This window comes from Harpia harpyja, chromosome Z (genome assembly GCF_026419915.1).
Source record: "Harpia harpyja isolate bHarHar1 chromosome Z, bHarHar1 primary haplotype, whole genome shotgun sequence".
Classification (NCBI taxonomy): Eukaryota; Metazoa; Chordata; class Aves; order Accipitriformes; family Accipitridae; genus Harpia; species Harpia harpyja.
The window spans coordinates 105764482-105779720 of record NC_068969.1 but is presented as its reverse complement, the minus strand read 5'-3'; the positions used below and the strand labels follow the sequence as shown (position 1 = coordinate 105779720).

At 57.5% G+C, this 15239-nt stretch overlaps 1 protein-coding gene across 1 annotated transcript; it reads right to left on the bottom strand.

Moving 5' to 3' along the window:
• Nucleotides 1-263: 263 nt before the first annotated feature.
• On the bottom strand, nucleotides 264-6989 carry LOC128136698 (uncharacterized). The gene is made up of 11 exons (XM_052776635.1): nucleotides 6199-6989; nucleotides 5518-5760; nucleotides 4355-4597; nucleotides 3978-4220; nucleotides 3115-3405; nucleotides 2685-2782; nucleotides 2226-2418; nucleotides 1637-1746; nucleotides 1468-1492; nucleotides 521-592; nucleotides 264-382 (listed from the first exon to the last, which is right to left on the bottom strand). The coding sequence occupies exons 1-11, from the start codon at nucleotides 6329-6331 to the stop codon at nucleotides 264-266; spliced, it is 1770 nt and encodes a 589-aa protein (XP_052632595.1). The 5' UTR covers nucleotides 6332-6989.
• Between the last annotated feature and the right edge of the window lie 8250 nt (nucleotides 6990-15239).

Here is a 15239-nt window from a genome sequence, read left to right as displayed (position 1 = left end):
GGACCCAGCAAGCTGCTTCAGTCTCAGAGGACACTTGCAGGCACCAGAGTGAGGGTGAGATGGCTTTGCCAGAGCACTGGAGGACTACCAGAACACATCCTTGCTGGCACAAGCCTTGGGCTGCTCCTGCTCTGTGACAGAATATGCTGGAGCTTGATGGGGGAGGAAGTTTGAGGGGGAGCAATAACCCAGCACAAGCTATATGAGGTCCTGCTTCCAGCCTGGGAACACCAGGCCTCGAGAAGGGACTATGGGAAGTGCCATCAGCACCGAGTGTTGGACATCCGACCCATCTTCTTTCCCTCACTGCTCTGACTGCCTCCTGAGGACTCCAGAACAGGCAAGGGCTGGGGCAACAGCTCTCCAGCCTGGCCACCTTTACCTGCAGAGATAAAGGACACCCAGGGCAGAGGCTGCTGCGTGCCCTTGGCAGCGCGGGGAGCTCACATCACCAGAGCTGCCGCTCTCCACCCGCTCTCTGCCACGTTAGGGAACACAGGCAGGGCAGTCCGTGTCCTACCTGCATCTTCCTCTGCCAGAAAAGTCCCCTTGATCACGCAGTAATTATCCAAGTTCTCATAGGGCTGGAGCTCTGGGGGGACAACACAACAGAAACAGCCTGAGGGACGCAGGAGCCGTGGGAGAAGGCGCAGAACAGACCCAGGCAGGCAGCAGCACTGGGGGCTGCAGGGCACCCTGGGACACACACCAGCAGGGCAGCAGGACTGGGCAGAGGCACTGCCTCCCCCGGGCAGGGCGAGCACGAGGGGCAGCTCCCAAACCTCACTGGCACCACGGGGGGACCCCAGCCAGGAGCTGCTGGAAGATGCAGCCAGAGGAGGCTCTCGGCTGGGCATAGCAGGTGTGGGACGCACCGCTCTGGCAGGTCAGCCAGAGCCAGCTGGGCTGCCTGCAGCCACCCCAGGATGGCAACAGGCTCTCCTGCAATAGACCTGTTTCCCTCCCAGCTCCAAACCCAGCCCTACAGCCGTCTCTGTGATGCAGACCCCACCTGTGTAATGATCCTCTTCGGCTTTCCTGGGCAAAGCCTTCCTTTTCCTGGGAAGGCAAAGGGCAGTCCCGAGTCAGGGGAGAGGCTGATGTGGCCCAGGGCCCCGCGGAACCGAGCGGCAGAGGCATGGAGGCTCTGCCCACCCTCCCTCTGGGCCCCTCATGAGCTGGCAGGCATTGCCCATCAACACCCCAGGGGACAGCAGCAGCAGCAGCAATAGCAACAAGGAAGAGGGTCTCTTAGCACACACGGTCACTGCCCCAGCCCCGAGGAAGATGCTTATGAGCCCCAGCCAGAGCCCCTACAGCCGAGCTATGGTAGGACCAGCCAGCTGCATCCTCCATGCCTAGAGAAGGGTGGGAGCAGCTGGGGGACCCCCCTCTCCATCCCCATCCACCCCACCGCACAGCATGGCCTGAGGCAGAGCCGCGACTCCGAGTCTCTTGCCTACTCACCTGGACAGCAGAAACCACAGGATCCCTGCAGACAGGGGGACCAGCACCAATACCACCACCACTACCATGACCACCGATCCAGGCCACAGACCCAGAGGCTGCCCTGCAACTAACACACAGTCAGGAGCGGGTGCCACAGCCTGGACCATGCGCCAGCAATGGCCCCCACCTTGGCATTCACCGGGTGCGTGCATGCGTGCAGACACGCGAGTCCAGGCTCTGCTGTCCTGGCTGCTGCAGGGACAGGCAGTGAGGCATAGCCTTCCCCTGCCTTCACGTCTGCAAGGCAGGGCAGGGCAGAGGGAGGTTCTGGAGTACGGGGACTTGCCCCATTGTCCATACGCAACTGGAGGGTCTGAAAGCCCGCTCAACGAGCCTGCACACAGCAAGAGGACACACAGACCCAGGCTCAGCAGCCCTGGTGCTGTCTAAGCTTGAGCCCCAAGTGCATCCTTATGCAGGGATGGGTATCATCTTCTTTAGTGGAAGAGTAGAGGGGCCAGCTCTGCTCTCACATGCACAAACAGGGACTGAGCGATGTAGCTGCTCTGAAGACCAGGCAATGCACCCCCTCGAAGCAGGAGTCACCCAGCCCTACAGCCCACTGCTGAGTTGGGCTCTCAGGGTGACCACGCTCCCTGCCTCTCTCTTAATGAGGACAGGGTTGCATGCACACAGAGCTCTGGAAGCTGCTCCAGGCGCAGCACTCACTCCCAGGGAGGCCACCTTAGCCAGACCTAGGGCAGAACAACCTTTACCTGAGACATAGGTTCGAAATTCCAGGCGTGATGCAGCCCCAGCACCAGCTGCCGTCAGGCCCTGCACTGTCACTGTGTATTTGCTCCCAGGTGTCTGATGAGGCAGCGTGTACTGAGTGGCAGACTGGTTCACCAACACCTGACTGAATTCAAGGAAGCTGCCATCGTGTGCTCTCCTGGCCGTGATGTTCAGCTAGAGGAAGGACAGGGAGCTGGTGGGGAGCAGCACCGATGTCCCGCACATGGTCAGGGAGGGGCACGGTGGAGAGGGGCTACTGCTGCTGCTGGCTGCAGACAGGAGGGGACCTCACCCCACCAGAAACTCCAGCGCTATAGAGTTGGTGGGCCCTGGCCGAGAAGGGCTCACACCTCTCGCCCAGGCTGCCTGCACAGAGCTCCGGGCAGAGGGCTGCCTGGCAAGGCGAGGGAGACCACGGGCAGCCTGCGGTCCCCTGGTACCTGGTATCCGACGATCTCCCCCTTGCAGGAGGGCAGCGCCTTCCACCTGAGGGACCCTGTGCTGGGATCCAGCCACAGCTTCTCCGGTTTGTCCGGCACTGGAAGCACAGGAGGACGGGGTCACGCACGGGCATGGTGAGGGGGGGCTGAGCCCAGAGCAGGGTGCAGGCAGCTTCTGGACCAGGGGACAGTCCGCCAAGGGACCCCCCAAGCAGGGTTTATCCCCCACAAAGGCTGCATGTGCTTCAGCAGCAGGAGCAGCAACGGTGTGGTGAGGAGGGGACGTGCTCTGCTCCAGGGTCCTGCACAGCCCCTTCCCCAGAGCCCCACAGGAGCCGACCAGCCCTGATCCTGGACCATCACTGCAGGGAGTGGATGCTCCGGCTGAGCTGCCGGGCAAAAGACACCTTTACATTTCATGTAAACATACCCGTTTCCTTTGTTCTGAGGAGCCGTGTGAAAAGGATCGTGCTGGGCAGCAGTGAGATGGTGACACTGTAGACAGTGAAGGGCTGCAGAGGGGGGCAGGTAAATGTCCCCTCCTGGCCATGGAGCATCTCCTCTCCCTTCACCTCCTCAGCCTTACAGGGAAGGGAGGAATGCTCTTCCAGCCGGCACCTGGCCCGAACCTGCTGGCAGGCATCAGGGAGCCTGCAGGTCCAGTTCAGTTTGATGCTGGTGCTGGAAACCTCCAAGGTCCCAGGGACAACCTGGAGGACATCTGTGAAGGAAACATTGCAAGAGGGTCACCCCCTTCCCTTCCCCTCCCAGCCTTGCAAGGGTGCTGCAGTCCGACAGCCCTGCTCCCCACCAGCTGGGTGGGAGGCAAAGCGAGAGGCTGAAACTGGTCACTCCAGCTCTCTGGTAGGGGAGCAGGAGGAGTTTGGGGTCATGGTGTGCTCAGAAGCTGGACGTGACCTTTTGGGATAATTCCCCCAGCGAGACAACTGCCCCCCTTCATTCAAACATCAGGACATGGCAGGCTGGAATAGAGGGAAGCGCAGGACAGTGTCCCCCCAGCTGGGCTACATCACAGCTCACAAGGAGCAACAAAGCGGTCCTTCTGCTCTCGCACCCTCTGAGGTGTGTGGCTGCAGTCATCCTTGGGTGTCATGGGAGAGCACAATGGGACACAGTTCATCCTGGCCTTACAGGAGCTGCCTCCACGGTCATCAAACCTCACAGCATGGGCCCCAAGGGAAAACCATGACCTTCCCATGCTGACTCTCACCCAGACACATTCCAGCATCCTGACCCTGCAAAGGACCATCCCGCGCCTGATGCCTCCCTTACCGATGCACTGCACGCTGGACTGAATGCGGATCCAGTCACCCGTGATGTCCCTTCCCAACCATGGGTCACTGTATACAGGATTCCCATAACTGATGGGCTGAACTTTGCCTGAACATTTGATTTCGGTGAAGGATGGCTGGAAACCCTCGGGACAGCTCAGCATCACTTCCTTGTTTTTCTTGTAATTCTCCTGGTCTGGTGCCAGCTGGAGTCTTCGGTCCCACGACGGCCTTTGGCAAGTTTCTGGCAGAGGTGAAAGTGGGTGTTAGCTGGGGTGGGAGGTGACAGGCTGGGTCAGGGGTGGGTGGTGGGATATCAGCAATCATTCAGTTTGGAGTAGAGCAGGCAGCCAGGAGAGCTCCTGAGGCCTTTCTTACCAATGCACTCCACACTGGACTGAATGCGGATCCAATCGCCTGTGATGTCCCTTCCCAACCATGGGTCACTGTATACAGGATTCCCGTAACTGATGGGCTGAACTTTGCCTGAACATTTGATTTCGGTGAAGGATGGCTGGAAACCCTTGGGACAGCTCAGCATCACTTCCTTGTTTTTCTTGTAATTCTCCTGGTCTGGTGCTAGCTGGAGTCTTCGGTCCCACGACGGCCTTTGGCAAGTTTCTGGCAGAGGTGAAAGTGGGTGTTAGTTGGACTGGGAGGTGATGAGGTGGGTCAGGGGTGCATGGTGGGAGAGGAGTCCCCTGTAATCCATCCAGCCAAATGCATCCAGAGGGATGGTGACATGTCCATCTGCCAGGACGTTACCTGTAGGCAAGGTGTGTTTGGAGCGGGCTCTCCTTGTGTACCCAAAGTGTGAATGATCACTCATCCGTGAACCTCCCCCACTCACCCCTGTGTCCGTGGACACTCATAGCCATCTCCCACAGCCTCAGGCAGGGAGGTTCCCACATTGTCTCTCCCTGCCCGCCTCCCCTGAGCACCGGGCTGCCCCTGCACGGCCAGCCCCACACTCAGCACAGGTCTGTCCCTGCCCAGGGCAGCCCCGCATCCCCATCACCTGAGGGGGGGCATTGCTCTTCCCCCTCCTGCATCCCCCACGGCCTCCAGCCCCGATGCCAGGGGCTGACCCAGCCCCGGGCACTCAGAGCTCCCTTCCGTCACCTCCACTCCAACTCCTGGGGCTGCAGGAGATGTCCCCAGGGTCCCTCACCTACACGGGCAGAGCGGGACAAGCAGAGCTGTGCACTCCAGGGTGGCATCTGCAGGCGCAGCAAGGAGCAGGGCACCTCCGTGGGCACCTCGGTGCCGGCCCCGGATCCGGCCCCAGGCCCTGGCACCCATCTGCAGGACCCCACGCTTGGTGTGCTCAGGAAAGACTGCAGGAGCTGCTGGCTTGCCTGGCTGGCACTACCTTGTCTCTTGTCCCCTGGCTGGGCTGTCCTCTTCAACAGTTTGCAGGGGCAACACAGCACCAAGGAGGGACTGTGGCGTGCCTGCAGCTCAGCTGGACAACGTCATGACTGGCTATGGAGGGTGAAGGTAGAGAGCGGGCATGGGAGAGCTGCTGCTGCCTCACTTACCAATGCACTCTACAGCCTTCGCAATGGGCGTCCAGGCACCTGTGCTGTTCCTGCCCCACCAGGCATCTCCATAGACTGGTTTCCCAGAACTCACTTGCAGAAATTCCCTTGCACATTTGACCTTGGGGAAGGATGGCTTGAGATCTCCAGGGCAGGTCAGTGTCAGTTCTTCATTCAGTTGGTAATTTTTTTTGTTTGATGGAAACCAAAGTCTTTCATCCCACTGGGGTTTTGGGCACTTTCCTGTCAGGCAGAAAGTGTGAGAGTCCTTCTCGGGGACAAGGGATGCTCAGGCAGGAGGGGGACTGAGGCTTCGCCGTGACTGACTCTGGTGTCAGTGTTCAACACCACGAGGAAACCCAAGGGCCCCCAGGTGCAGGAAAGGAGCTTGTGCCTGGGCAAAGTGGTGATATAGGACACTGGGAGAGAGGTGAATTGAGGGGCAGGATCCGGCCTCCTCTGACCTGCAACTCAGGAATAGACTGGGAGGAGACGCAGGGACAGTGAGAAAACCTGCCTCACACTGAGGGCTTCTGTCCCTCCCCACCTTGGAGACGGCTCCCAACTGGGGCCCATCTCTGAGCTGTGGCCAAGGTGTCTCACAGATATGGCAGGATGTCCAGGGTCCCTCCTTGGGGAGAAACGCATGTAGCAGGGGAGACCTACTGCTCTCCCACTTACCTGTGGTGCAGGTCAGGCTCTCTGCCACCACATGCCATGTTCCCTGAATGTCCTTCACCTCCCAAGCATCCTTCCAACCTGGAGATGTCCCATTTGCACATCTGATCACAGCAAGGGGAGGAGGGTCCTTCATAAAGCAGCTCAGTGTCACCTCTTCATGGAACCTGTAAAACCTCTGCTCTGGGGTAAAGTGGAGCCCCAAGTCCCACTGGGGCTGCTGGCATCTCTCTGCACAGAGGAGAAGGATACGGGTGTAAGCAGGATGGGAAGGCGCCTGCTGTGGGGTCTAGTGCCCTGAGTTTGACACTGCCCAGCTCCTTTGGTTGCCACTTTTGACTGCAAATCCCTCTCTTGCAGCCTAGAGCAGAGTTAAGGGTGGCAGCGGGCCACCCCAAGAGCAGTCCCATCCATCCCTACAGAGGTGTAGGCTTTCCCACTCCGGCTCCATTTGGGTAAGGCTGACCAGGGACTGGGCTCCTCCCCAGCCTTCACACAGAGGTCCTTCCACTCCCACCACCTCGGCCATATGCCCAGGCACTCTTTGAAGGCACAGGGCTTATAGCAGCAAGGTGCCGAGACAAAAAGTGCCCCGGCACTGCCAGGACAGGGGGAAAGCCAAGGCATCCAGGTCTCCTGATCCGGGAGTGTCACCCAGGTAGGGCTGAAGCACGACCATGTCACGGAGGGTCTGCCACCAGCTCAGGACCTCAGGGTCAGGGTGATGCGGGGCTGTGCTTACCCTTGCAGGTGGCAGTCCCGTTCCACGAGATCTGGGTCCCACTGGAGATGCATCTGAGCTGGGGGACCGATGGCACATACTCCCCAGCACAGCTCAGCTGCACCAAATTGTTCAAGGCACGGCTGCTCTGGTTTGGGGTCCCAGTCAGAGGGAGCTTTACATCTCCCTGTGTGCAACGGACAGGAGCGAGAGCCCTGAGGATCACTGGGCTCCGGCAGCATCCTCGGGGGTGAGGAGGCCCTGTCCAGAGGGGTGCTGGTCCCCCTCACTTCAGGGGGCTGGCAGAGATGAGCACCTCCCAGGATGAGGCCCCGGACCCCAGGTACATTAACCCTCCTTGCACCCTCACGTGCAGTGCAGGAGGGTTACCTGCAGGCCCTGCTGCCCACTCACGTGCTGCAGAGGGATCCCAGCCAGCAGGATCCAGCAGCCCAGTGGATGCTGCTCTCTCCTGCGCTCTCTTCCCAAGAGACAGGGGCTGTGGGAGTGCACCAGACCCAGTGGCCCTCTGCTGCCATTGCTCACCCTCCTGACTTGTTCCCACAAGGCAGCTGCCAGCACCAACAGCCTACCCTCACACCTTCACATCTACATTCACAGCAGTGACTACAAAGCTCTCACCCCACTCCATGCACCCAGCCTTTTCTGTGCACTTAACCCAAAACGAGCCGGCCTTTTCCTGCCCTGGTAGATGTGTCACCCAGGCTTGCTCACCCAGTGCAAACTGAGTCCATTAGGAGGCATCAGGGTGGGAGGTGGCCTCCCCTAAATTAGGATGAAACACCTCTCTTCAGCTACACGCATCTCTACAACTTCCCACTACATGCCAGCCAGCACTCATGGGGCTGCACTCCCTTCCACTGGAACAGGGGCATCACCACACTTCCCTTATCTGGTAGCGGGTTCTCACGTCATCATCTCAACCCTGCACCCTGGCCCTCCACCACAAAGGACAGTGGCTACCAGCCCCATCCTTTGACACCATGTGTGTTGTCCGAATAGGAAACTTCTTCCCCCACAGCTGGATCCCTCACAGTGCCCTCAGATCACACACTTCACTGTGACAGCCAAAAGCCTTGACAGACCTGAAACCCTTCACTCAATCCGAGCCTTGTTAGGCATCCCTGGCATGTACCTTCCCCCCTCCCATCATTAAACCGCCCTGAAGTAGTGCACGTGCCCTCACACTCCTGCCCCAAGGTGACATCCAGGATCCTTCCCACCCCAGCAGAGTCCAGGGTACCTGCCCAGCACCAAACATTTGAACAAGGATACCAGCTAGCAGGGAGGACATCCCTCTGCTGCAGGAAAATGAACCACACTTCAAAGAGCAGATTTCCACCTGTGGGAAGGAACATTTCTTTCCTATTGGTACTTGTCAGGAATCAGATCCCAAAGGCTGGCTGTCCCTAAGATGCTCTACAATCCGAAAGGCTAGGGAGAAACACCCTTACACAGAATGAGGACAGAGGATGCACTAAGAGCACAGCCTGGATCAGTCAGGAGGCTGACGATGACCTGCAATGCAAGAGGACACAGTGACAAGCAGGTTGCACTCTTAAGGGAGTAGAAGTCGACAAGAAGAGCCAGTGAGGAAACAGCTGGCAAGGCCAAGGCACAAGAGGGGACATAGCAAGGGGGGGCAATGGGAGCACAAGGCTGTCTCATGCAGACCTCAGTGCGGAGAGGAAGGTGAGCAAAACTGGGCCAAAAGCACTGTCAGCAAGTTACGCAAGCCTTTGTTGTCTATGTCTGGTCTAGAAAATGCATGTGGGTCATTCAGATGTTCATGGCTATTCCTGAATGGCAATGACAGAGGACACAAAGAGAAGGTGAAAAAAGCACACATCTATGGCAGACATGATTCCTTGATGACACTTGAAGAGCACTGACTGCAGCAAAAGCCCTTGCGGGCCCTTGGCTTGGCACCAGAGCTTTCCTCTCAGTACAGGGGGAGGCAAGCTCTGCCCCTGCCTGCAGCTCTGCTGGGCTACCCATAATCCAGACTCCAATGGCCTCCTTCAATGCTGCAGACGTCAGCGGCACAACAGAGGATAACGGTCAGAAGCTCAATTTGGTGCCCACACGTCTTCTTCAGACAGAGATACAAGAAATCTCCCCCAGCCACTCAGAGCCAATGCCCCTACTGAGCCCATCACACCCTCCTCCAGCTGGTACTCCTCAGGCCAAGGGCTTCCCAGGGATGGGCTGTGAGGAACAGGAGGAAGGGGCAGGAGCTGCTGCTGAGTCAAGGGGAACAGGCTCCATCCTGCCCTGGATAGCTGAGGGGTGCCCATTGCTGGAAGGGCAGCATCCCTCCAGCCACCAGGGATGGGTGACATGACTCATGACCCATCCAATGACTTGGCAAGCCACTTCTGCTCCCATTTCCCTGCAGAGAGAATGACTCACACCTCAGGACTGCAAGCCCTGGGTGCAAAGAGCAGCTGCTCCTGCTGTGCCACATGGGGACCTCAACAGCTACTGGCAACCCCAGGGCACAGCACACAGTCTCTGTAGGAAAGCCCACATTCTCCATAGGGAGAACCCAGCAGAGACCCAGGAGGTGCCCCTAGCCCTCCTGGCATGGAGAAAGAACAGAACAATGCTGTTAAAGAACAACCCCACCAAACTACAGCTCCCCCACCCCTAGGGACTACGGGAGAGAGCAGACATCCCAGCTAACACAGGGATTCACCTCACAGCTCCTCCCGTCTTTGCTGAACACCACCACCACCTTCCCCTGCGATACGAATGCTGCCTGGATTGCCCCAGGAAGGCCACCACTGCTCTCATTGCTCCGGCTTCGTCTGTCCATCATGCAACAAGAATCGGCCACCTCCTGCTCCCAGGGACACTACCCACTCGCCAGAGGGACACTGCAGCTCCCACGCTCATGGAGGCTTTCCCAGCACACCGACATTTGCCGCCCTCCATCTCCAAACAGAGCTTTGCCCCACCACATCCCAGTGGATGCCCGAGTGTCTCAGGACTGATGCAGACACTAGCCTCAGCCCTTCCCAACACAGCTGCTGTGGGCTGAACCGGGTAAAGCCGTGTAGCAAGTATATAGGTAGAAGAGTAGCAAAACCTCTTCTGTAAGAGAGAGGTGCAACCCACTCTTACCTGCTTCCTTGGCCCCCTCCTGGTTCTTGGGACCAGCATCCCTCTGTCCCCACACAAGCAGCAGAGAGGCAAGCACCAGGAGAAAGGCCAGAGCCAGCCCTCGCAGGGCCATGCTGGCATGAAGTCCCCAGGCAGAACTCAGTCTGAGCCACTTAGGAAAGGTATATGTGTAACCCAGCACCGGAGCTGTGCAGACACAGAAATGAAACAGCCATGTATGGAAATCACATGTAGCGCAAGAAGCTTCCTCTTTGGAAAGAGAGCATCCCACTAGCCACAGGGCTGCTCCTTGCCCATCTGCCCGCAGGTAAGCGGGTCCAGGCTCAGTGGGGTCTCCTGGGTGCCTTGGTCCAGCCTTTTTGCCAGCCATCACAGGACCCCATAGCCCTGCTCCCACAAACACCCCCAAAACCTTCTCAGGTCTGCCTCACTCCTCTCTTCCTCCAGATCCGGGGGCAGATGTTGAGGAAAACAGCCCTGGTTCACATGCCCACCCAAGGGTACTCTCATCATGCATCACTTTTGCCTTGAAATCTCTCTACTTATTACCTTGAACTGACCCAGCTGCAACAATCTTGCTGTTGAACCCCACCAATAGACCTTCCAGATCTGACAAGCTCCTGAACCAGCCAGATATGGCTCATTTCCCTTCTCCTCCAAACCTTTCCTGCTACCCTGCTCTGAGCTCCACTTTCTCAGTGCCTTCTAGGATGTGAAGTGCCTCGACTTGGACAGTGCACACAGTACTGGGGCTAAGGGGGTCTTCCTGGAGCTGGATGGAGAAGACCTATTCCTGTCCCTGGCTAGGCCAGGCAGGGTCTTTGGGTATGGGAGGGATTCCCCAGGCACTCCTCGTTTTGGGCCATAACTCCAAGGCTGGCTCACTCACACTGCCCCAGTCTCCTGTCCCTGAAGACACCACTGCCAAGCTCTTCTCTGAGCTCTTCTCTTTCCAGCTCACATACTGTTGCATGGCCTCCAGCTTCCATGAGTCCTGGCTCCCTGCACTGTTGCAGCTCTTCTGGGCAGCTCCTCTTTCAACTCTGTGTTTTATACGGCCTCCCTCTCTCTGTTGCCCTGGAGAGAAGTATGATTCCTCTATGGTCCAACACAATCAGTGTGCTGGGAATGGGTGCTGTCACCCAGGGTGCTCATCACCACCCGCTGGGACCAGCTGGCCCAGAGATCCATGGCAGATCCTTTCCCAGGAACCACCACCCTCAGCACCGCAGGACAGTGCCCGGTGTATCTATCTGCCTTACCCCAGTAGAGCAGCAGCACTGAGTGGTTTCTGGAAGCTAGGTCTCTCCTAAGATCCATTCAGGAACATCAGTATATCAAGTCCAGCTGTCTCACATACAGCTGTTGTGAGATTAATGGGGTAAAATCTTCTAGCAAGCTTGCAGCAGGAGGAGCAGCAGCACTAAGTCATGTCCTCCTGTTTCCTTGGTGGTTCCCTGGCCTTTGGGAACCAGGCTTTTTTTGTTCCTGTGCAGCCAGCAAAGGTGCAAGCACCCAGGAGAACGGCCACAGCCAGCACTCACTTGGTGATGTCCTCATAAAATCCCAGTGTTGGATGTAGACACTCTCACTGCCTCTCTTTGCTATATGGAAGAAGCAAAAACAGTGAAAGAAAACAGCCAAGCTTCAAAAATGCACATGTGATGCAAGAGGCTTCCTATTGCAGCTGATGTGAGTATTTCTTTTCTTTACCCCTATCCTGAAATGCACTGTGGCCTAGCAATTTGTGTTTGGCCTCTTCCCCCTTAGAAATTTACCATTTTTTGAGATTTGTTGTATTGGCGTATAGCATGCACTAGAAAAATGCTGATGAAATACTGAAAGCCAGCAGGCTCAGTCATATGCCTAGCTCTTACACAGTCTAACATTAGAGCTGCTAGTTCAACTGATGATGCCTTACTTCACTGGGAACCACATAGCAAAGTTCAAATGAGAGAAGGTTTCCAAGGGACTGTCAAGCCACACAGCAACTCATGAATCCAAACTCAGCATGGCATGATCAACAGGAGGTGATGAGCTTCAGCTTCATGAGACCGCTTGCTGCGCTTCCAAGAACACATCACGTGTAGGCTATGCATATTCTGTGTACACCACTGTAGCCCTTGCAGCAGGACTAAGTCTCACAGAACCATCTCAACACATCTTAGATGCTTTCTTATACAGATTTCCTGCTGCAGCATACAGTGGATGTGTACGCTTTTGCAATTAATAAAGCCAGCCAGTCGCATACCTTCCTATCAATGGGGCTGAGGCCCCAAGGCTGTTGATTTGATCATTGTAAGCATCATTGATGGGCTGTTTCCTGAAGGTCCAGTTTGATCGTGTAATGAACTAACACGACTCAGACCTTCAGACTGAAGAGAGAAAAACCTAAACCATCTTCAATTTACAATCAGTTTTACTTCTGATAGGGAAGAACGTTGAGGGCTCAAAACCATCCATAAAGCCACAAGGGAAGGAGAAGCAGCTGTGGCTTCTGAGGATCCGGCTTTGTGGAAAGCACTGTATGTGCTACTATATCCAACCACGTTCCCCTACAGTAAATTCTATTCCTGTGTCAGACCTCACAAATAACAGAAATATATCTGGGGCATATCCCCATCCCTACTCCATACCTGTCGTTGAGGGAGCCTGGTGTGGGGCATACCTATAGATCATCAGACACAGCCATGGTGATGGGGGTGGGCTGAGGCCAGGCTGGGATGTCATCCCACAGGGTCAGGATCAGGCCTGGGGAGGGTAACCCAGTCAGATCCAGCCCCGGGCTGGCCAGGCAGGGGTCTGCTCCCCGCACAGCACCAGCGCACGACCCCGTGTGATCTGGGGGTCTGGCTCCCCACACGCTGCTGCTCCCTCTCCAGGACACAGCGTCTGCCTCAGTCAGGGCTGCAGCCTGCGCTGCCAGAGCCCAGAAGCACTTCTGGCGGGGAGAGCTGGAAAATGCCCGCAGGATCCCGGCTACAGCCCAGCCTCAAGCCCTGCTGCGGGGTTTTCCCCACCCCTCCAGCAACCTTCCCGACCCCACCAGCCCTGAACCTTCTTCTATGCAGGGATCTTGCAGTGCTGTCAGGCGGACAAAGGCCAGGGCACCGTGCCACCCTGCACTTAGGAACCCTTCAGCCCCTTCCTCAAGGTGACAGTAAAATCCAGATGTCCCGGTCCCCTACAGCACATCTCTCCCAGAGCTGGGGGGAGAATCCCAGACCTATGGGCAGAAAGAGGGTAAAGGGAGCCCCAACAGTGCCGGGGCGCAGAGGGATCCCTCCAGGGGGGCAGCCTGGTCGTGATGGGTTATCGCAGCCTGCCTTAGGCCCAGCAAAACATCTGGGAGGTCTGCAGGGAGCTGTGCCGGCTTGGGAGAGGGTTGCCATTGGGACATCTTTGCCGTCCCCCAGCTGGCGGCAGCAGCCAGGCCAGGGACTCCCTCTTGTGGCACCGGCCACCCAAAGCTGCCGTCTCTGCTCCCAAGGTGGCTTATGGAGCTGCCAGGTCTGCCCGTGGCCTGGCCTCCCCCAGGACAGGTGGGCTGAGAGCAGAGATGTGAGGGGGGACAGCCCGGCAGGGTGCAGGGGTCCCAGGAGGGCACTCCTGGGTGCTGGGCAGAGCTGTGGCAGGCCCCCGGGCGCTGGGGAACCATCCCTCCTTTCCCTCTGCTCTGACTGCTACAGCAACCTCTTTCCAGGGGAGGGAGCAGGACCTGCTGCCTGCTCTCCACAGCGAGCAGCTCCCCACCTTTCTGAGTCCACCTGTGCATGCCCCCCCCCCCCCCCCGCCACGCCCCTCTCCTCAGAAGCATGGACTCAAGCCAAGCAAGACTGTCTGCCCTGGCACTGCCACCTAGACGCGTGTCCCTCTGCGGTGACAGCCAGCCCATGGCCCCCCACCCAGCCTGCCCAGGTCCGTGTGGCCTTGTTCTGCAGCCCACACCTACACCAAATATACCCCCGCTTCCCTTTGCTCCCAGACTGCAACCCTCTCCCATCTGGCTGCACACTTGCTGACCGTCCAGAAAGGTATTTTTAGCACACAAAATTGGACATAAGCAGTTTGCAGCTGGGAGCAGGGTGGAGTAAGGCTGGAGGGGCGTGGGGTGCTGCCTTTTGGTTTGAGGAAGATGTGCTCAGAAATGGGGTTTCCAGTTCTGATCTCCGAGTAGTTCCACATCTGGTCCAGCTGTTCCTGCTCCCATCCCCAGGGCCATCTTCAGCACATCCCACCCTGGTTCTTGGACAGGGAACCTGGCTAAGCCCAGGAGGTGGGAACTGTAAGATCTGGAGCAACACCTCAGACCAGACTAGCTTCTCCCCAAACCCTGCTGCCTGAAGGTGCCGCTTTCGAGGCAGGCTCTCTGCACCAAGATCAATACTTCTGACCTGCTCTTTCTTGCTCCTGTGTTTCATACCCACATCCCCTCATCTGCCCTCTGGCAGGGGTGGCATATTGTGCCTGTGGTCTCTCTCGCCGCCTGAGTGGAGCAGCTCTCTATCTCCTAGACAAACCATTTGCTCTGCACCTCCTTCATTGCACAAGCCTCTCTACATTGCTGTCGTTCAAATGCTCCACCCAACCCCATGTGCTGGCCCCACACGTCACAGCGATCTCTCACAGGCAGCTGATGGAGTGCATGCATTTGGTGGAGTCATGAATCTCTCCTTCTGTACACGGGTCTTAAATAAAGGGCTTGGCATTTCCCCCTTTCAGTTCTCAGCCTGTACAGCTTCCAGAGGAAAGCAAATCCTGAGGAACTGCCTATGCCACCCAGGGTAGCTGGGAACAGAGAAGTGCTGAAAATATCCTGAGCCCGGAAAGAACCAGATGAATAGGGAAGAAAAAGCCAAGCATCTGTTTCCCCAGTGAAATAGAGCCTGGCTGGGGGGAAGGTGGCACAGCTGGTGGTGTTAGCTGGTCTTCTGGGGGCTGCACAGCCCCATCGTCCTGCCTGGCGCTATATGATGATGCCTTGGAGGAGGCATTGCTGCTGCCAGGGGGACCCTGAGCTGGCACAGCTCCCGCCTGACCCATCCCAGGATGCCTGTCTGTGTCCTGGCTGTGCGGTTGCCATCAGCAGAGCGCTGTGCCTCCGCAAAGCAGCTTCCCTCACACATGGGGAACTGGAAAGTCAAGGTCTGGGCTGGGCTCCTGCTCACCCCTTTCC